This window comes from Takifugu rubripes, chromosome 16 (genome assembly GCF_901000725.2).
Source record: "Takifugu rubripes chromosome 16, fTakRub1.2, whole genome shotgun sequence".
Classification (NCBI taxonomy): Eukaryota; Metazoa; Chordata; class Actinopteri; order Tetraodontiformes; family Tetraodontidae; genus Takifugu; species Takifugu rubripes.
Window position 1 is genome coordinate 2,209,391 of NC_042300.1, and position 21,922 is coordinate 2,231,312.

The window sequence follows — 21,922 nt, forward strand, 5'->3', positions numbered from 1 at the left end:
GGCTCATGTAGGGGGGACCCTCCTGCTGATGGCCGGCTGGGTAGAGAGAGAGAGGAGAGGAGAGGAGAGAGGAGAGGAGAGGAGAGGAGAGGAGAGGAGAGGAGAGGAGGGAGGGAGGAGGAGAGGAGAGGAGAGGAGAGGAGAGGAGAGGAGAGAATAGGTAGAGATCATGCAAGTACGTTAATTGTAACAAGCTGCTGGTGTGTAGGAGCTGTGTGGGTCCAGAGGTCAGCAGGTCAGCATACAGCTATGAATCCATGGAAGAGAAGAGGTGTGTCTGGTGGTGGAGAGAGTGATCTCCTATTTCTATTGGACAGAAGTGTTAGCGCGTTATAGCGCTTAATAAACCTCCAACATGACTCTCCCCTTGAGGGCTATCCAATTTTTGAACACTTAGCACCCAAAAAAGGAACATTTTCTTTCTGGAATTATTGCTCGATTTAGCCCAGCTCTTCCCTGACAGCAGGAGTGTCCAGACCCAATCATTTGAAGACAACGGAAGACATGGAAGACTATTCCATGTGAAAGTCTCAAGAAGCAACCGACCAATTGAGAAGCTGCTGATCCTCAAACCATAAAGCTCTTTTTTTTGCTGATGATGTGTGGTGATTGGGTCTCTGGTGATCCACAGCGGATCAATCAGCGGCAACTCACATCCTCTCATGTTCCACTACACACAGGTTCATTTAGAGGTTTTCCCCTCACCTTGAGCATGTTCCCACGGGCGTTTTCAAAGTGTTGGGGTTGCGGATCATCTTATCAAGGATGCTGACTATCTGATCAAACTTGGGACGCTCTGCTCGGTCTTTCTGCCAGCAGTCCAGCATCAGCTGATGCAGGCCCGGGGGACAGTCCATGGGAGCTGGCAGGCGGTAGCCCTCTTCTATGGCCTTTATGACCTGTGGGATGCAAGTCAGAGAGACAGCATTGAGGCTTTGTCTTGTTTACGGGCTGGATGCTCGAGAATGAATGAACGAACGAACGAACGAACGAACGAACGAACGAACGAACGAACGAACGAACGAACGCTGAGATGCGTTGAAACCTTTACTCTTGAGACCATTCATGGTTATTTTGGTCTTTTCACTTCTTGATTCTTGTATTTGGTGTGATTTTCTCACATAAAATGCATCCAAAGTCATCTTTCCTCATCTCATCTGTCCTTCTTCCAGCAGTCAATCTCTCAGCGGAGGAGCTGGAGCCAACCCTAGTCTTCATCGCCAGTCCTTTCTGTCCAACAGCTACATTTTTGTTGTGGTTTCTAAATCGCTGGTTAATCATTTAATGATTATGTCAATATTACTAAAAAAGGCAGAATTGCCAGATTCTCCTGGAACATTTCTGATCTGAAAGATCGTAGATATTTCTCATAGTTGTTCCCCTCAAGAGGAGTAACAAAGATATTCTCTGGAAGAGTGGCTTTGATATTAACAAACCTGTAAAGTCTCTGTAGATACAGAAGATTCACAGTCTTATGTTTTCAGAATTTTCATCAGTTATCGAGGGAAACACGTCCAAACAAGAGGGGACCCCCCCTCCCGCTGGGCTGTTTGCTGACGTCTTGTCTTATTTAAACTGGTCTGGTGCTGGTGTGTGTCCAGCAGCACAGCATCAGAACCCATTCCCACCTGTGGTGCTGATCAGCCACCGTCCAGGGACACTTGCTCCACAACTAACTTCCATCTGCCATCAGCTGCCAATTACTGATAACTGCATCGCTGCCAGTGGTGCTCAGCAGAACTGCAGCGCACGTGTGCACGTTACTATAGCAACCTGTCCCCGATGGATAAAGATGCTGCTGCTAACGTGCCCCTGCTGGAACCTCGATGGGACCTTCAGTTTGCTCTGTGCTGCGCCTTCACTGGTGTTAACCGAGTCTTCAGGTAGCTTCTCAAGCATGAAATGGGCTCCTCGTAACCTTTACCAGGTGCTAATTAGACACATTTTAATAGGACTGTATGAAACGATGCTACGACTCAGAGCTCTTTCTGTTACAGCTGATTTATAGGGATTCTGTTTTCTTGCATGTCGTCCCTCCAGTGGAGTGGGATTGATACAGGCTTTGTTGAGGAATGAGGGAGAACCGCAGTTTGTTCTGTTTAATCCGATGTGAAGCTCTTAAATGTCCCCCACCAGTTTTATTACATTTAGAGACCCCATGAAGCACGTTCAGGAAGATCTCTTTAAGACAGTCACTCACATCTTGATTGGACATGTCCCAATAGGGACGTTCCCCGTAGGACATGACCTCCCACATAACGATTCCGTAACTCCACACGTCACTTGCGGAGGTGAATTTGCGATACTGGATGGCTTCTGGGGCGGTCCATCGGACGGGGATCTTGCCGCCCTGTTGAGTAAAACTTTAGTCAGTAACTGCAGTAAATCAAGATGAAAGGCATTACACATATCCCTGTCCCCATAACGTGTCCATTAGACACCCGTTTGGGTCACGGTCCAGCAGAGTTTGTCCAGAGACGCACCGACACTGTTTAGAACCTGTGATGTTGCATCATTTAAAAACAAGTTCCAGAGTGGAGCCTTTTCAAAAGTGCAGTTTCCACTTATGTCCACTTAAAGGGACAAAAGAAATGACAGAACGAAACAATGTTTTTTTTTCCTGTTTTTCTCGAAGGCACCTCTCTCTCTTCCTACCACTTCCTGCCAGCTTTTAATGAGGTTTTGCTTTTTTGATGGGTTTTGGTTATGAAGACCTTTAAAACCTTCACATTCGGGGCACCAGCGTGACCTGCGGCCTAACTTCTGGGGGCTGCGGGAGGTTTTCTTCATTGTTCATGCAGTGGAGCTGTCCTGACCAGAGGGTGAGAGGTGGCGAGCATGTGAACGGACTCACGGTTGTTGTGTAGACAGCCTCGGGATCGTCATCAATCACCCTCGACAGGCCAAAGTCAGACACTTTACACACGAGGTTGCTGTTGATGAGGATGTTCCGTGCAGCCAGGTCTCGATGGACGTATCCCATGTCTGAGAGGTACCTCATCCCTGCTGCGATGCCCCGGAGCATTCCCACCAGCTGGATGATGGTGAACTGGCCGTCGTGTTTCTGCAGCGGAGACGCAGCACAAAGGCAGGTGAGGAGGCTAGCACGAGCAGCAGCATTTGTTGATATGGATGACCCGGTCCGGTCACTCACTCTGAGGAAGGCATCTAATGAGCCGTTCTCCATGTACTCGATGACAATCATCACCGGTTTACCTGCAAACATACAGATCACACGCGTGGTCACGTTCAACCAGGAGCGCCAGCAAAAGAGCTTCAATGTTTCCGAGTCTTCGAGTTATTCTCAGCTGTTGCTTCTGTTGGACTTTAATTCAATGTCTGACAGGGTAACCCTGCTCAGGTAACCCTGTCAGATATTTAGCCTCATCCAAGGAGGGCTCCGAGCTCTGCTGGTCAAAATTGTTTCAAGGCGCTTTCCAGAATCCCAGGGCCTGACCCCAGACAAGCAACAGTGGCAAGGAAAAACTCCCCTTTAACAGGAAGAAACCTTGAGCAGGACCAGGCTCATGTAGGGGGACCCTCCCTGCTGATGGGGGGCTGGGTAGAGAGAGAGGAGAGGAGAGGAGAGGAGAGGAGAGGAGAGACGGAGAGGAGGAGAGGAGAGGAGAGGAGAGGAGAGGAGAGGAGAGGGAGAGGAGGGGAGAAGGAGAAGGAGAGGAGAGGAGAGGAGAGGAGAGGAGAGGAGAGAGGAGAGAGAGAGGAGAGGAGAGGGAGAGGGAGAGGAGGGGAGCAGGAGAAGGAGAGGAGGAAGGAGAGGAGAGAGGAGAGGAGAGGAGAGGAGAGGAGAGGAGGAGAGGAGAGGAGAGGAGAGGAGGAGAGGAGGAGAGGAGAGAAGAGAAAAGGAGAAGGAGAAGGAGAAGAGGGGGGGATGAGAGGAGAGGAGAGGAGAGGAGAGGAGAGGAGAGGAGAGGAGAGGAGAGGAGAGGAGAGGAGAGGAGAGGAGGAGAGGAGAGGAGGAGGGGAGAGGGGGGGGGGGGGGGAAGGGGAGAGAGGAGAAGGAGAAGGAGAAGGAGAAGGAGGAGAAGGAGGAGAGAGGAGAGGAGAGGAGAGGAGAGGAGAGGAGAGGAGAGGAGAGGAGAGGAGAGGAGAGGAGAGGAGAGGAGAGGCACCATCTTTTCTTCTATAACTGCACCCACATGGAAAAACGTGCGCAGGGATGATAACTAAGTTGATGTGAGACTTTTACTAACACCGAGACCTTGTTTGTGTGAGCTCTACGATAGCGTCAGGGCATTTCTATGGTTTCTGGACGGTCCCCTATGTGGTGTTATGTAAGGTTCCGAGTCGCCAGCAGATCTGAGCTGTGTATGGGGTCCAACTGCTGCAGATGAGAACAAAATGTGGACGGTCCACAAGCATCGGTCCAACCTCTGGTCACGACTCCTTCCAGATGAATAACGTTGGGGTGGTCGAACTGTCCCATGATGCTGGCCTCGCACAGAAATTCCCGCCGCTGCTTCTCTGTGTAGCCCAACTTTTAAGGTCTTGATGGCCACCGACACGTCCCTCTTCCCCGGCAGCTTCAGCCGCCCCACTGCACACTTCTCCAAACTCTCCTTTTTGGGAAAAACAAAACAGGTGAAGGAAAGGTATTAAAGGGAATCAGGACAGGAATCCCTGAGTCCAAAGTTAGGGTGGCCTTCCAGAGGAGAACGAGCCTGCACCTCCGCTGTCACTGACTCCTGCCTCTGAAGGAACCAGAAGCAGTCGGAACGTCTACCTGCTGCTACCGGCACATTAATCGCGATCAACTTTTTCCCGTTTTGCACTTGTGCAATCAATAAAGATCCATACAGCTGCGTGGCGTTCAAGGTGTAATATTTGGCTGTCAGTGTGATGTACGAGCGCGGGCCGTACAGCTGAGCAGCAAGAGCTTGGAGACAGCAGAGCGGCTCACCTGCTCCAATAACCCGGCTCGATTTTAATGCAGGAGGCGTCCAGCTCCTTGGCAAACTGATGGACAGCCCGGTTTGGGTCTCTTCGTAGGTTTCAGGGTCAATGTAGGTTTTGGTACCCGGGAGTTTAACTGTGGAGAGGCAGGAGGATTAGATATGTACAGAGCAGCACCGTTGACAGAGAGCAGCCAATCAAAGTCTTCACACAGTCTGAGCAGAAAGAACCTGACACGGGTGGACACAGGTGGACACGAGTAAACACGGATGGACACAGGTGGACACAGGTGGACTAGGGTGGACACGAGTAAACACGGATGGACACGGGTGGACACGGATCGATAACACAGGTGGACATGGGTGGACACCAGTGAACAAGGGGGAACATTGGTGGACACGGGTGGACATAGGTGGACTAGGGTGGACACGAGTAAACACGGATGGACACGGGTGGACACAGGTGGACTAGGGTGGACACGAGTAAACACGGGTGGACACGGGTGGACACAGGTGGACACGGATAAACACAGGTGGACTAGAGTGGACACGAGTAAACACGGATGGACACGGGTGGACACAGGTGGACACGGATAAACACAGGTGGACTAGAGTGGACACGAGTAAACACGGATGGACACGGGTGGACACAGGTGGACACGGATAAACACAGGTGGACATGGGTGGACACGAGTAAATACGGATGGACACGGGTGGACACAGGTAGACTAGGGTGGACACAAGTAAACACGGGTGGACACGGATGGACACAAGTTGACATGGGTGGACACGAGTGAACAAGGGGGGACATTGGTGGACACGGGTGGACAAGGGTGGACAAGAGTGGAAATGGATAGACATGGTTGGACACGGGTGAACAAGGGTGGACAAGCGTGGACAAGAGTGGACATGGGTGGACATGAGTGGACAAGGGGGGACATCGGTGGACACGGGTGAAACAAGGGTGGACACGAGTGGACAATCGTGGACACTAGTGGACACAGGTGGACACGGATGGACAAGGCTGCAGCGCCCAACACCTCCGCCAGGTGGTAATTTCTGCTTCTTTTTACAACATTTGAGAATGTAGAATAATTGATCTTCAAACATCACTTTCAAGCCCCTCCCACCATTTTTAAACAGTCAATACAAAAATTATAAAGATTTCTTTTCTCTCAATGTACAGTTTCTGTCCCCAGAAAATATCTGATAGCCCATCTTGTCTGAGTGGGTTCCCTTTGAGTAGAAATCCAAAATAATCTAAAAGACTCTAAGAACAGTTAAAGATACAGCGCTCTAGGTGAAACCTTTTCTCGCATTTTCATACATTTGTTCATTTCCTGGGCCGAGTCGGCAACACATGGAATGATGACATTCATTGATGAAAGAATAAGCAAGAAAATACAGAAGTGGCTCCAGCTAACTGTTGGACCCATGAACTCGTAAGTGAACAATCCGCCCACATTGAGGGGTGCCTCTTAGCTAAAACAGAAGGTGCAGTTAAAGGCCCTCCTGAACACCAGCCACAACCTGAGCGCCACAGAAGCGCTGTGTGCTCCAACAAGCAGGGCAGATCCCTCCTCGTGCTCCCATAATTGCTTCTTCATCTGAAAGGTCTATCAGCAGTTCCCTGCAGCTAATGTGCTAGACAAATCTGGGCAACTAGCTGGATGTGTAAGCTGCCTGGGCTCTCTGATACGGCGAGGGACGATGAAGACTCTTTCTGTGAAGAGATGGCTCCTCTGGGAGCTGCTCAGGTAACCCTGTCAGATATTTAGCCTATCCAAGGAGGGCTCCGAGCTCTGCTGGTCAAACAGCCCCCTACGTCAGCCTACGTTTTTCAAATCAGCACTTAGACCACAGCATGGATCATTACAGCCGCACTTGGGGAATCACTCTGCAACCAAATCTCCTGGGGCCTTATTAGAGCTGGTGGATTACTGGTAAAAAATAGTTTTCAAAAATCCTCCCTGACAGAGGGATCACGTGATGGCACAATGAGGCCATTCCAGACTAATGAAGAGAGTGGAACTGCAGCAGTCTTTACAGGACTAATGTCAGGCGGAATTACAGAGGCAACATCAAGTCTTTTGTCTCGTTAACTACAATGTGAGGTGGGTGCATGAGGAGAAGGAGCCACAAGGTTTGATGCTAACAGGATCAACCTGCTGGTGGATGCTCAGGGAGCCTTCCTGGGAGTCTGTGAGTGTGTTTCACCTTATCTGATCACTCACACTGGAAGTAGAGCTCCTCGTCTCCCTCCTGATCAGCTTTGCTGTAGCCACAGTGTCTGCATGTAGGAGAAGAGGTCACACAATCAGTTGATAGCAGGGAGGGAAAATCGCCCAAATTAAGAACATTAGCAAGGCAGCTAAAGCGGCTGTGCAGGACAAATCTCTTCAGAAAGCTAGCATTGTAGCAGCAGCCTGCAGCAAGAGATAATCACTATAGCAACCAATCATATCATATGAACACATGCACACAAGCACAACATGTCTGGGAGGTCTTGTGATGTAATGACAGGCTGAACGTCACTGAAACAGAGGAAGAAGAAGCAGCAGTGATGGAAATGACTTCATCTTCTTTTTGTCTTTTAGCCTTTTCACTTACACACAGAAGACAAGAGGCATTTTAACATGCAGCAGATATTAAGAAGCCTCTGGAGGAGAGCTGAAACAGCTGGGGAGGCAACCGGGTGAATCCTCTGCCTTCGAGGACTGAGAACATCCATCGACATATGAATGGAAAAACCTGAGATTTTTTTTTTGGGGGGGGAGGGGTGCTAGCTCAATCTGTTGGGAACTGGGCTGAGGAGCGGAGGGTTCTGGGTTCCCCAGGGCCTGGTAGTTCTGGTAGTAGGGGATGGTGTCTACACACCTTCAGAGCATTGCTCTTGAGCAAGGTACTGAACCCATAAATGCTCATATAGGGCCCTGGGATGAACTGGTGACCCATCCAGGGGGGACCTGCCTTCACCCTTGTGGACCCACCCCGTGATCGTCCCAAAAGGGTTTAATGTGGGAAGAAGACGAGACATTTGATCATTACATTTTGTTGTAGATGCAAAATAAGACAAATGACCACAACTGTTATGTGAAATGTTAATGACCGTATGGTCTAAAGTAGCGCTTGACAGGGGAAGCTGCCTGTGGCTCCAGCTGTGCCACCTGTGTCATCGCTAATGTACTGTGACTTCCTGGTTCCTCACCAGGACAGACGACTGGTACTCCCCTCCCCTCCCTCCTCCTGGTTCCCTCCTCTCCTCTCTCTCCCTCCTCTCCTCTCCTCTCCCTCTCCTCTCCTCTCCTCATCCTCTACTTCCTGTCCCTCCTCTCCTGTTCCTCCTCTCCTTTTTCCTCCCCTCCTCTTCCCTCCTCTCCTCCCTCCTCTCCCCTCCTCTCCTCCCCTTCTCTCCCTCCTCTCCTCTTCCCCTCTCCTATTCCCTTTCTCTTCCTTCCTTCCTCTTCCCTCCTTTCCTCCTCTTCTCTCCTCTCCTCCCCACTCCTCTTCCCTTCTCCCATCCCGTCTTCTCTCCTCTCTCTCCTCCCCTCCTCTTCCCTCTTCCTCTCCCTCCCCTCCTCTTCTCTTCCCTCCTCTTTCCTCCTTCTTCTCCTCTCCACTCCCCCTCCCTTCCTCTCTTGTCCTCTCCTCTCCCCCCTCTCCGCCCTCTCTCCTCTCCTCCCTTTCTTCTTCTCCTCTCCCCTCCCTTCCCTCTCTCCCCTCCCCCTCTTCTCCTGTCCCTCCTCTTTCCTTCTCTCCTCTCCCCCCTCTATCTCTCTCCTCTTTCCTTTCTCATTTGTCTTCTCCCCCTCTCTCTTTCCTCCTCTTTTCTCCTTCTCCTCTCCTCTCCTCCTCTCCTCTCCTCTCCTCTCCCTTTCTCTCCTCTCCCTTCCTCTCCTCTTCCCTTGTTTCCTTCCTTTCCTCTCCCTCCCCTCCTCTCCCTCCCTCCCTCTCCTCTCCTCTCCTCTCCTCTCCTCTCCTCTCCTCTCCTCTCCCTCCTCTCCTCTCTTCTCCCTGGAAGGTTTATTCTTTGTGAGCAACCATCTTCCAGCTGTTACACTTGGATGTTTTCCACTTGTCCAGGAGAGCACTAGTTCAGTCCCTGAGGACAAAATGTCTCGTCAGCATCCAAATCCTGTTGGAAGACTGACGGCTGCAGCACCTTAAAATCCAGATGTGCTTCTCATTCTCATTACAGAGTTATCAGGATTCACCAGGATTCTCTGCTTCTCTACACGTTGGTGAACACGTGTATGTGTGGCGCTCTTTGAAGTGCTATAATTACTGTTACTAACTAACTATTACTGTCTATTCTCACGACTGCCTGACTGCTGTTATCAGGTGGAATGCTCTGGATGGACCAGGTCTGCTGGAACACCCCACCATCCTCCCACGGTTACCATCAAACTTTGTTGACTAGTGAATTCAGGTCTGCTGAAGATGATGATGATGATGATGATGATGATGATGATGATGATGATGATGATGATGATGATGATGATGATGATGATGCAGCTGCTCTGCTGCAACAGCAGAAGATGCTGCTCTTCATCTGCAGCACTGCAGACTGGAGCATCTCCAGCAAATCAACTACAGTTGATGAAGGCATTAACCAGATGATGCGGGGAAAAACCATGCGTGTGTGTGTGTGTGTGTGAGAGAGAGAGAGGTGAGGCAATAGTGATTAAGAAACACACACTCTTTCCTCACAGGGACTAAATGTGCATGTTTGTACGGAGATGAGGTGGATGATGATGAAGACGATCATGATGACGGTGCATCAGCTCAGCATGCTACAACACGTGTGTGTGTGAGCGTGTGTGTGGGCTTCAAAGGTGGAGGCCTGTGAATGACAGAAACAAGCGCAGACTCACAGGAGCGGAGATTCAATGGGGCCCGCGAGAGCGTACCTTCTCCCAATGATGAAGCCAAAGACCATGAAGACCAGGATGATGGTCCCCGCCACGGCCACCACAGCAATGATGATGACCGGGTTCTGCTCACTGGACACAATTGCAGCTGATGACATGAAGAGAGAAAACACAGACTGTTATTCTTCAGATTATGACGGATTATTTGAGAAACAACCACCCCAAGGAGGGACCCAGGTGGAGCTGCTACAGGCCCTCCCCCACAGCAGCCTTCCTTCCTGAAAGAGTGGGGGAGGGAGCTTCTATTTTTGAAGCTCAAATAGCTTCACTGTTTCAGAAAGTGTGCTGAATAGTCCCAGATGGTCACGGCACTGTCCTTCAAACAAAGACAAATCCAGGTTTGACAGAGCGGAACACAAGAGTTGGACAAACTGTCCATCGCTCCAAAAGGCTCTCTGAAACATATCAGACACTGGACAATGGAGTGTTGACAGAGAAGTGGGGGGACATCTGCTGCCTTCCTATTCTTTTCAATCGATAGGCTATTGTGGGAAGAGTCGCAGCATTAAAAAGTCATTTTCCCTTCTTCCAGGATCCCCTCAGCAGCTTCAGTGTCTCAAGGACACACTGACGCCAGAGTCTGTGACATTATTGCAGGACGCACGCTGCATGTGGCTACGAGTAATGAATGTGTCCTTCTGCACAGAGAGGCCGAGGTGGCTGTGGCCAGTTGTGCAGGTTAGATGGTGCGTATTTAATAATATCGAATAAGAATTTAACAAATGTAAATAAATGAATCTATATAGTAAAATATGTTGGGTAAGACACAAGGATCCCACATTTGTGCCAAAGATCATCACAGTGTGACATTAGCATCACTTCTCACTTTCTGACGATGTTTATCTGAAGCCACTCCCACTGATTATATTCGCCATTGGTGATATTTCATAACAGACCTGCAGCTGCAGAATCCAAAGGAAGCCAGGAAGCTGTGCACACGGCACATACAATCAGAACATTCCAAGCATCAAGCTGTTAGCCTGTCAATCCCAGGCCCTTCTCCCAGCCCCTGACCCTCGACACTGTCAAAAGTCGATATTGTTTCCACCATTTTTTGCACCACAGCCTATAACAGAAAGCATGAACTGATCCGCTCATCATCACCAGGAGTCATCCGATGATCGTCAGGGCTGCTGTTGGAACTTATTTGATTTAATTGAGTTGATCCTCGGTAGCTTGTCCTTGTGCTCAGAGATTCCTCCCACAACACGCTGTCAGCATAACGATAACGCAATTTCCCTTTGTTGGCTTCAAAGCAAATCTTTTCCCTGGAGCCATCAGGGCTGCAGCAGACAACAGGAACAGGTTGTTCAGGTATTCACAGCTCAGCTGCTGCTGCTCTTCTGCTCCAGCTACTCCGCTGCTGCTGCTGCTTTTGTGGCTGCTGATGCTGCTCTGCTGCTGCTGCTGCTGCTTTTGTGGCTGCTGATGCTGCTCTGCTGCTGCTGCTTTTGTAGCTGCTGATGCTGCTGCTGTTGCTGCTCTGCTGCTGCTGTTGTAGCTGCTGCTTTTGTAGCTGCTGCTGCTACTGTTGCTGCTGCTGCTGCTGCTGCTGATACTGCTTTTGTAGCTGCTGATGCTGCTGCTGTAGCTGCTGATGCTGCTGTGGTTGCAGCAGCTGCAGCTTCTGCAGTGTATCTAGGATAACCCCGTCTGGACTGACTGATTGTACATTCACTCTATTTGCACATCTGTTACAATAATTGCACTATTTACATCTGTTTATTTGCACTACCTACATCTGTTTCTTTGCACTGCTTTCCATACTTTCACATTTGTACCATATTTTATTATTATTGTATAGTTAAAACATACACATAGTTAAAAAACTGCATAAATAGCCTCTATTGATCCTGTAGGAAATTCAGCACCATAGTTACAGCCTATATACAGTATACTGTATATTTATCTTGGTTGCAATGACTTTTATATACCCTTAACATATCTGTGAACTCTGTAAATACAAACATATATTTTGATATCATAAACATATATTATTGTGTGTATATATTGTATATACCTCATCACAGTTTTATTTGCTACTTAAGCACTTCTGGTTAGATGCTAACTGCATTTCGTTGCCTTGTACTTGTGACATGTGTAATGACAATAAAGTTGAATCGAATGGAATCTACAGATATTCAGGCACCACCAAGGTGTTAGATGCACAGTTTTGCAGAAGCCTACCTGTCTCCTCTTCCTTGGTGGTTATCTCCAGTCTTGGGCCAAATGTACCGTAGCCAGCCTCTGTGAAGGCTCTGATCTGGAACACATATGCCGTGCTGGGCTTCAAGTTGTTCACTGTGGCTGATGTGGATTGGGACCTGACTGTGGAGTAGATTCTGTCTTTCTGATCCTGCAGGTTAAAAGGGGGGGGGGGGGAGAGTTATTCAAAGCATTGTGTGGAAGCCAGGTTTTAAAATCATTATTGGATTCATAATTCCAGCTGGTTTAAGGATCATTATCTGAGTGTCATGGAAAACACAGGAGATACTGAAGATGTAATTAGCCCGTATTCAGAAATGGAGGGAAGAGCAAAATGGAAACACAGTGGGGCAATTTGAGATAAAATTGAAATGGTTATTTATCATCATGAGGTCTGAAGTAAAGTGAAGCTCCTGCACACCACTCTCCTTATGCTTTATTACTTATTTTCCTGGATGTTCTAATCTGCCTTTTGTTGCCCAGGTTGGGTGCTATAAAGGGCCAGGCCCTCCTCCCTCAGTGGGGGCCTGGGTACTGGCCAGATCAGAGCAGTTTGTGTGATGGAATTAGCAACGGTGGAGCTATTTAGCTGATCAATTCATGTCATCCAGATGCAGCCACAGTTCCAAACATTTCCTACTACACTTTACAACATGATTCTAAAAATGCAAGGAAACATCAAAAATACAATAAACACTTATAACAGAAGAAACCTACTGCTTGGATAAAAAAATCAGATCACTTCAGGACACTGAAGATATCATAATAAGTTAACAAAACTACGGTAAGACAATTTATTTAGAAAATAATGTTTTCATTTAGTGTTCTGTTCAGTTGTAGTTCAGTTGTAGTTCTCCTAAACATGCTTTTCAGAAATATCTGACCCTTGGGAATAAAGAGTCCAGAATGTGTACACCCTCTGCTGGTACACCTGCTAATGGTACACCCTCTGCCGGTACACCTGCTAATGGTACACCCTCTGCTGGTACACCTGCTAATGGTACACCCTCTGCTGGTACACCTGCTAATGGTACACCCTCTGCCGGTACACCTGCTAATGGTACACCCTCTGCTGGTACATCTGCTAATGGTACACCCTCTGCTGGTACATCTGCTAATGGTACACCCTCTGGTGGTACACCCTCTGGTGGTACACCTGCTAATGGTAACCCTCTTGCTGGTACATCTGCTAATGGTACACCCTCTGGTGGTACACCCTCTGGTGGAACACCTGCTAATGGTACACCCTCTAATGGTACACCCTCTGGTGGAACACCTGCTAATGGTACACCCTCTAATGGTACACCCTCTAATGGTACACCCTCTGATGGAACACCTGCTAATGGTACACCCTCTGATGGTACACCTGCTAATTGTACACCCTCTGATGGTACACCTGCTAATTGTACACCCTCTGATGGTACACCTGCTAATGGTACACCCTATGATGGTACACCCTCTAATGGGACACCCTCTGATGGTACACCTTAGTACACCCTCTGGTTCTGTTTTGGGTTTGTTGACAAAAAGAGAGAGAAACCTTACAGATTTGTGTTGGAGAAGTGAGATACTGCAACAGTGGAAGGACGAGGTGGTGGGATGGGCCTGATTCAAGTCTCATCCTCATTTCATTTGTTATTGCAATGAGACAAAAATGACACTTGAAGGTCCTGTGACCAACTCACCTTTTCGTAGTATTTGATTTCGTACTCCTTGATGACGCCGTTAGCCTGGCGAGGCTCCTGCCAGGACAGCTGGATGCTGCGCTGCTGCACTGCTTCTTTGATGAACTTGCTGATCTGGGACGGGGCTGTAAGAAAAAACAAAGATGAATAAAAGGCAGCAACACAACTGAATAAGGATTTCATGTTTCAATTCCAGCACAAACAATTCAGCCTCTTAATGGAAAAAACGGCGCTCCTTTGGACTTTAAACCTGGTGTCTCACAGAACTCACTTAGCAGATGTAAACCTGCTGAAGCGTAAAGCCTTCAATGCACCTTAAATGACAACAAGACTGTTAGCTTTGAGCGGCAGAAGCAGCTTCCTGCCACTGGTGACTCAGCTGCCATCACTAACATCAGTCGTCAAATGTTTAGTAATTATTACATATGGACTTTTCAATATATAATATGGGTGCCTTTCAGCACTTTAATGTTTTGTCTGTCACTTGTCCACTTGTCTATCTCCCCGTCCTCGAGTGATTATCTCAAAGGTCAAAGTCAGAGGTAGAACTTCAGCTTTCATGTATTTCACAGATCAATTGAGAAAATGAAGGAAAGACTGGTGCTCAGAGCTCTGTTGTCTTCTTTACCACCTCATTTCATCATCCGCACTTCCACCCATCCGTCACAGGACAGCTAAGTAGTTCCAGCACAAGAGGGGCTGCAGGAGCGGCTGAAGTGGCAGAGCTGCAGTGGGAGAGGAGCTCTGTGGCATTAACGCAGCCTGACCCCGCAGTGTTTAAAAATGACCTGCCACTAATGATCCGGCTGGATTAAAAGCTCGTTAGACTTCATCGGCATTCCTGACAGCGATGCTCATGACAGCGGCCTCTTATCAGAGAGCATGCTGCTGAGGCACGGCCCCTAGCAGTCCACCCAAAACACAGGAACAAAGGCTCCTTTCTCAGGGTTGTTGGCCTGGTCAAAGGGACTCTGCCTGTGTACCAACAAGCAGTTGGTAGAGTTGAACTCGCTCCCACTTGGCCGCTTCCTCTGCCCTCGCCAGTCACTCTCGAAACGTGACCCTTTCCCTCCCGAAAATAAAAGTGCTCCGCGTTGGCCTGTGGGTTTTTCTGCTTCCACCTCACTTGTGCTCAGGCACTGTTTAGAACTCTATATCCAGGCGCACATGTAGGGCTACTTCAGGAGATGCTGTTCTCACCGTGTCAAAAGTCCGTGTCATTATTTGTGTGTGTGTTTGGGAGTTCCAGCCTTTTTTCCTCTGAAGATGTCAGGTTGTGGTGCTCCTCAGCCATGGGCATGATACAAGCCCCCCTCCACATCTGCCCTGTTGACCCCCCGGCCCTTTGGCTCAGGTACCAGAGCCAACCACGCCTCCACCTTCACTCTCTCACCCCACCTCGGCTGAGGGGGGATCATAAGATCAGTGAGCAGTATAAGCAGATGTGGTTGTCCAGAGGTAATCATGCCCAGGAGGTCATTTTTGGATATGGAAAAACAGCCATCTGCACTTTCTCAGGCCTCTGAATGAAGAACAGATCTGTGCTGCAAATATGAGGGAAAGAAATACTGTACTGGGCCCAGGCCAAAACAATGATGTCACTTATGTACATGTAGGTTGTCCTCCAGCACCCATGACGAACCAAACACAATACCGCTAATGTACTTGAGCCGGCTATACAACATGCACATTGTTTACTTTAGCACTATTTTTTTATCACATGTAACACAGTGTGAGCCTAAAATAACAGCATTACCTGCCAATTATACAGAAGCTAATGCTAATGCTTCTGTTGGCTATTTTAATGGTTGAAGAAGAGAATAGAACATCTGATTGTAAATATGAGAATAAGATAATAAAGTTTGTCCACTCAGGGAGCTCAGAGCCTCACACATTGGAGGCTCTGCCTCCTCGTCATTCTAAACTGAAGCCTTTGAATCAATGCTAACAAACTTAGAATGCTGCTTCGCCAGCTGGGTGTGTCCACACATTAACAACATTTGATGCATATCACATCACAAAGGTCTGTTGATTCTCCCTGTTCCACCAGTGCAGAGCTGAATATTTCCACTTTATGGAGTCTGAAGCTTTTAACACATCATCTCCAGCAGCGCGTGAAACAAAGGCCTGGCAGCAGCTCAGAAGCTGATGCTAATGAGCGATGACATCATCAAGACTACTTCTACCCGATGCTGGAAGTCCTGCTGCAGCAAAGTGGCTGCTGTTAAACATTGGCAGCGTGGGAACAATGAAGGATCATTTTAAAATTCTACCAGCAACACCACAAGGGCCCCCCACCTCTCTCTCTCCCCCCCACTTCTCTCTCTCTCTCACCCACCTCTCTCCTTCTCCTCTCCTATCTCTCCCCTCACCTCCTCCCCACCTCTCTCTCTTTCTCCTCACCTCTCTCTCCCCCCTGCCTCCCCCCACCTGTCTCTCCCCCTGCCTCTCCTTATCTCCCCTACCTCTCTCTCTCCTCCTCATCTCTCTCTCCCCCCTCTCAACCCGACCCCCCCTCTCTCTCCCCCACCTCTCTCTCCCCCCTCTCAACCCAACCTCCCCCCCCCCACCTTTCTCTCTCTCCCTTATCTCTCTCTCACTCTCCCCCACACCTCTCACCCCCACCTCTCTGCCCCCCCCCCCCCCCCAGTGCAGATGACAGCCCACCAGGAGCTGGCTGATGTCACACAGAGTGCACCACTCTTCAATCATGCTGATGAGGTGTTTTCACTTCGGACCACCGTAGTGTTGTTCTGGTTCTGCTCCTAAAGGCATCATGTATATTCTGTTAAACTTAACGAGAGATGAAGCAGCCAATCAAATTGATCATTCCCATCCTCTGACTCTAGATCTGGGCGATTACATCGCTCATTTGATCTGAGAGTTACTTGGTTCTCTGCTATCGGGCTGCGCTTGTTTAGCATATGTTCTTTGCAAATGCGTCGGGCTGGAAGAGGCGCCCCTCCTTCCTGCGACTGTATGCAGCCCCAGCTGCGTTTTCCTGCAGCCTTTGCATGTTTGTGTGGGTGTTTCTTTGCCTTAGCGAGCCCAGGAGATGAGCGTGCATATGTGGGTGGATATCTGCCTACAGCTATTCTCCACCTGTCGGTAGAGCAGCTCAGAATAACAGCAGTTTGTGGCTGAGCTCTGAAGAACATTCATCTGCTCAGTGGGCAACATTTCCTCCTCCATCGCACATTGGAGGTAGAATTCCTTTTAAGAACACATTTTCCCCCTTTAAAACAATGTGAACTTGTACCGCGGGTGACTGGAGTGGGGGTCCAGCCGTCCCAAAGGCATGTCTGAGAGACAAACCTCTGGGTTCTGAAACCACTGCCAGGACAACTGGATCTTACAGGGAAGATGCTTTCCCTTTTTATCAGGAATGTTTGATGTGCAGCTGTGTGAACTATCCTTCAACTCAGTGTGTTTGAAACTAGAGCTGAGGACAGAGTGTTCACTGCATAACAATGCTGGTCGAGGCAGGGACACCTTCAGTGACCATGCCGGGAGGTCAAAGGTCACTTGGTTTGAAGGGAATTAGCCAGGCCCGCTTTGAGGGAGACCTCTGCAGGGACTTTAACGCTCTATACAACAGCTCCAGCGGTGGATGACTATTAATATATATCAGATGTGTTCAGCCATCACATCCCCCTCATTATTTCTGAGTTCAAGGACTCCACCAACCGAGACTCTCTGGAATGACACAGAGGTGACAAACCTTCAGACCCTTTCAGCACTAGCATAGAGTGGATTTAGAAGCATTTATTAGCTGAGGGAGCTGTACACAGATGTCCTTCCTTAACTGTTTCATGTCAAATGTGTGACAAACCAGCAACTGGTCAGATAAAAGCATTTCTTCTCCGTCGTCTGGACGTTAATATGCACAGTTTAGGACTTTGGTGTCTTGTCTGAATTAGTTTTCTGTCCCAGTTTACATACAATGAATATGAGAACATGGTGTCCTCCTCAACACTAGATGGCGCTATTAACAGGTTAATACGGTCCGGTTATGTGTTTAATCATGTGTATTTTCAATTGGCATGTAAAGGTAGTGTGTGATGCACATGCAGCACCCAACACTGGAACCCAATCACAGATCATGTGATCAGCTGTATTATAATTGCTGAGCCAGCAGGGGCTCGCACCTTAAATAAGAACTCAGATTATCTGTGGCTGTCACCAAATTACCAAGATAGACTAGCAGCCTGTCATCATCTTCTGAGGGGAGTCTGCTAGAGTGGGAGGGCATATTTATTTGCCCGCACGTAGAGCAAGAAAAGAATCCCTTTCTTCAAGCGTAACTAAAATTTACATGATCATATACCAGCGCTGGGAAAGACATTGTCCTGTTCGCATTCACAAAAACTGGAGGTGGAATGGATTCCCCCACATAGTCACACTGTGTACATCCACGCATTTCTAAGATAGCAACATGTCCCCTGACAAATGACTGGTGGCCCGAGTAGCCCCACAACGGTTCAGGACTCGGACACTTTATTAAAGCCACAGTTAACACAGGAAGCACAAATAACACGGTAACACTGGTAACACAGGAAACATGGGTAACATGGGTAACACAGGTAACACAGGAAACACAGGAAGCACAGGTAACTCAGGTAACACAGGTAAGACGGGAAACAGAGGAAACACAGGTAACACTGATAACACAGGTAACAGAGGAAGGACAGGAAACACAGGTAACACAGGAAATGCAGGTAACACGCATAACAGAGGAAACACAGGTAACAGAATACGCAGGTAACACAGGTAACAGGTAACGCAGGTAACACAGGAAACACAAGTAACACAGGAAACGCAGGCAACAGAGGAAGCACAGCTAGTGCAGTCGTCTGTGTGTTTCCCACAGACAACATGAAGTGGGAGCAGTGGAGCAGATCAGGCTGAAGCTGGTGGCTGAGACTCATCTGAGAAAGAGCAGACGTGAACTAGGCCATGTTTGATAAGATCATCATGATTAACCCGCAGATCTACAGAACAACGGAACATGGAACACACAAAAACACCACCAGCTTTTGGCTCTGAAACGACTCAGACAGAAAACACTGTTGGTAGGACCAGCAGCCGGCCAAGTAAGGAGCCCACAAGCGCGGCCCATCCTGCTGTGAGACCTGTAAGTTTCATCCCAACTAGCCAGCTTCCCAAACTAGCACCTGATGTTGAGCATCTGCACGCTCCCACACATGCATGGATCCCTCCTGGCTGTTTTATACTGATGCTGTTCACCTCTGGACTGTCAGACAAAACAACAAGAACAAGCCCGATGAGAAATGGAATCCCTGGTACCGGTTAGAATGTGTGCGCTTGGCTTCCTTATTCACTGTCTGGCTGACCTTTTCCCTTAGCAGCAGCTGCCAGGCACGTCTACTCAAATCCATGATGAGGCTAAGCAGTGGTACGCCTGTGCATGTGTGCTGGCTTTATTATTTATCTTAATGAAACAAAGCCTGTGGAGTGAACAGGCAGGGAGCTGATTAGGCCACGGTGACTCTGGATATTTACAGCACTCGAGCAGCTTTCCACCTCTTTGCTTCTTCTAAATGTCAAAGCATAGCCTGAGGAACCTGGGCTCCGGCTCTGATTGGCCCTCTGAGCTCAACAGGGATGATAAGTGAGATAATTCACCAAACGCGCCGAGCTCAGGCTGATGGAGCATCAAAGTTCAAAATCTTGAGGCACTGCTATTATTTTGGGGTTTCAACCTCGCTCATCGACTGTGCGAGCAGCAGTTTGGTTTCACGTGAACAAATACTACAGATGCAATATTTGCAAGGAGCTTGTTGGCAGAGGACAGTGAAGGTCAGAGAGGCCTGCACTGGTACCTCTAGATCATGAGCAATCATATGATGGGTGCCAAGTCCTGTATGAAGGGGTAGATAAGTAAAGAGTGGAGTTAAAGGTGAAGGTAGGACCATCAGAGCCCTGAGCCTCTCCTTGTTATATCATGATTTGTTGCAATAGCAGGGTGCAGGTGGAGGAGAACCTGGAGAGGTGGAGGTCTGAGCTGGAGAGGAGGAATGAAGGTCTGCTGAAGTAAGACACAACACAAGTATGGATGAGGGCAAGCAGATGGAGGTGAAGTTACAGGGCAGAGAGATGAAGAAGGCGGAGCATTTTAAGTTCTGAGGGTCCAGTCCAGAGACTGGAGATGATGGAAGAGATGAAGAAGCAGGCTTGAGTGTCAGCAAGAAGAAAAGAAGAGAGACCAGCGATGCCATTTGGTTTAGAGATCGAGACACTGAAGAGAAGACAGGAGGCAGGGCTGGAAGACATGAAGATGTTGAGGTTCTCTTTGGGAAGAAGGAGCCTGCAGAGGACCAGGGATAAGGACTTTAGAGGGACAGCACATGTTATATCTTCTGAAGGTAAAGCAGAGGGGCCAGACTGAGACCTGATCTGAGGAGGACAGTGAAGGATGCTGAGGATGGAAGTGCCAGGCAGGAGCCCTGGAGGAACATGCCTCCTCATCAGGTTGATGATGGCATTGCTAAGTGCTCTCGTGCCCTTTATTCACAGTCCTGGTCCGGTTCCCTCTCAGGGAACGCACATCCACGACCCCTCCAGCATGGAATGTTAGTGTGCGATGGCTGCCAGCAGATCCAGGCCAGCACGGCAGCATTCCAACTCATGAGAGCATAAGAGGAAGCTTCGGAGACACCAAGAGTTCAGGGGTTCATGACTTTCCTCACACTTTTCTAAGCAGCAATGAATCAATAATACATCAGTTTAAAAACTCCACACGTCCTGTTAAACCAGCCAGCGTAACCTGATCCAGGAAGGCTGGAAAAACAAAGCAACCAACTGCAGCAACAGAGAGCATCACAGTGGAGCGTATGTGGACTATTGTGGAACTAGTCCCAGGTTTTCCAATAAGGAGACTCATGTTTAAAGTGATTATTGAGTGTTTAGAGGCTCTGTGGAGAGGTTTGAATCCTTGGCTGGGGTTTGGAATCAAACTTGACCACAAATGACCACTAAGTCCACTTTATGTGCCTGTCCCATGCATAACAAGCTCCGAGGAACTTCATGAAAGGGAACTAAACTGAAATTGTTCTGGCTTTGTCGGCATCATAAGTCGTGACGTCGTTGTTTAGAAGGGAAAGTGTGCTCGAATTTAGATGTCCAAGGCCTCAGTCAGGAGGACATGAGTCCAAGACTGCAGCACTGTCAGACACAGTGGAATAAGATTATTTTAATTAAAAGATGGAAATCAGTCCTTGTGCTGTCCTTGGGATTCTAATTTTACAACAGCCCATATTAAAATTTATTATTAAAGTCCCATTCAGACTCAGGTATTCATGGGAATCTACTTCCATTTCTGCAGTTTATTTTGCTTTGTGCTGCCATCTTCTCGTAGAGAGGGCAAACCTGATGGTGCTGGTGACCTCACACAGGAGCTCCTTAGCTACACACTGGCTCTGAGTGAGAGACAAGCTCCTGGCAGTGAGGGACATGTCCGGAAGGCCCAGTGGACTCTGCAGCAGCTGATGCTGGCAGCTGAGTAACCCTGAGAACAGACGACTTCGGGTCTCACACAAGATTTGGGAATTGTCCTTTTTCATGTCTGTCATCGGTGGTGAGCGTCTCTATCACTCAGCTCTGCACCATTAGCTAACTCAATGTCTTCTTTATATCTGCAGACAAAAGCGTTTGACGGAACATGAAGAGACTCAACAGCACCGATACAACTGTAGCGTCCTCCTGGGCTGATGGGAGCAGACTTTACAGTCACATCTGTATGATGGAGAAAAGACCATGCTCCAAATTGCAAGTATGGACATATAAATGAGAACCAGAGATCTAATTAAAATGGAGAACAAAGCAAAAGATGGCACAAAAACATGTGCTGTAACTTTCTGAAACAGTCAGCTGTTCTGTTAGCCTCCAGGCTAATTTAGCACAATCAGCAACTGTTCCTTGCTGGAGTGACAGAAACACCATCACCTCATCACTACTTTAATCAGATTCATGAATCGGACCAGTAACAGAGACCTGTCCTCAGGTGGACACATGGTGTTTCTGGAAAGCAGCCGGTATAGTTACGCTGAAGAGCTCCAGTTTGGGATTACTGATGGGAAAAGATGGGTTTTTTCTTGGAACCCCTTATTTTAGTGCCACATGTGTAATAGAAGGAAACGTCAGCTTAGAGCAGGACACGTTTCAGTGTAAG

The 21,922-nt window shown here is 48.4% G+C and overlaps 1 protein-coding gene across 1 annotated transcript in view; it reads right to left on the reverse strand.

The window, feature by feature from the left end:
* The window catches only part of epha7 (eph receptor A7), a 56,907-nt gene that overhangs the window by 4,885 nt on the left and 30,100 nt on the right, over positions 1–21,922 (reverse strand). The window contains 14 exon segments of the mRNA XM_029849489.1: positions 706–899; positions 2,201–2,350; positions 2,855–3,064; positions 3,155–3,216; positions 4,390–4,492; positions 4,494–4,553; positions 4,555–4,577; positions 4,919–4,934; positions 4,936–4,998; positions 5,001–5,047; positions 7,145–7,200; positions 9,821–9,929; positions 12,029–12,197; positions 13,732–13,856. Coding sequence (XP_029705349.1) covers positions 706–899; positions 2,201–2,350; positions 2,855–3,064; positions 3,155–3,216; positions 4,390–4,492; positions 4,494–4,553; positions 4,555–4,577; positions 4,919–4,934; positions 4,936–4,998; positions 5,001–5,047; positions 7,145–7,200; positions 9,821–9,929; positions 12,029–12,197; positions 13,732–13,856 — 1,387 coding nt within the window.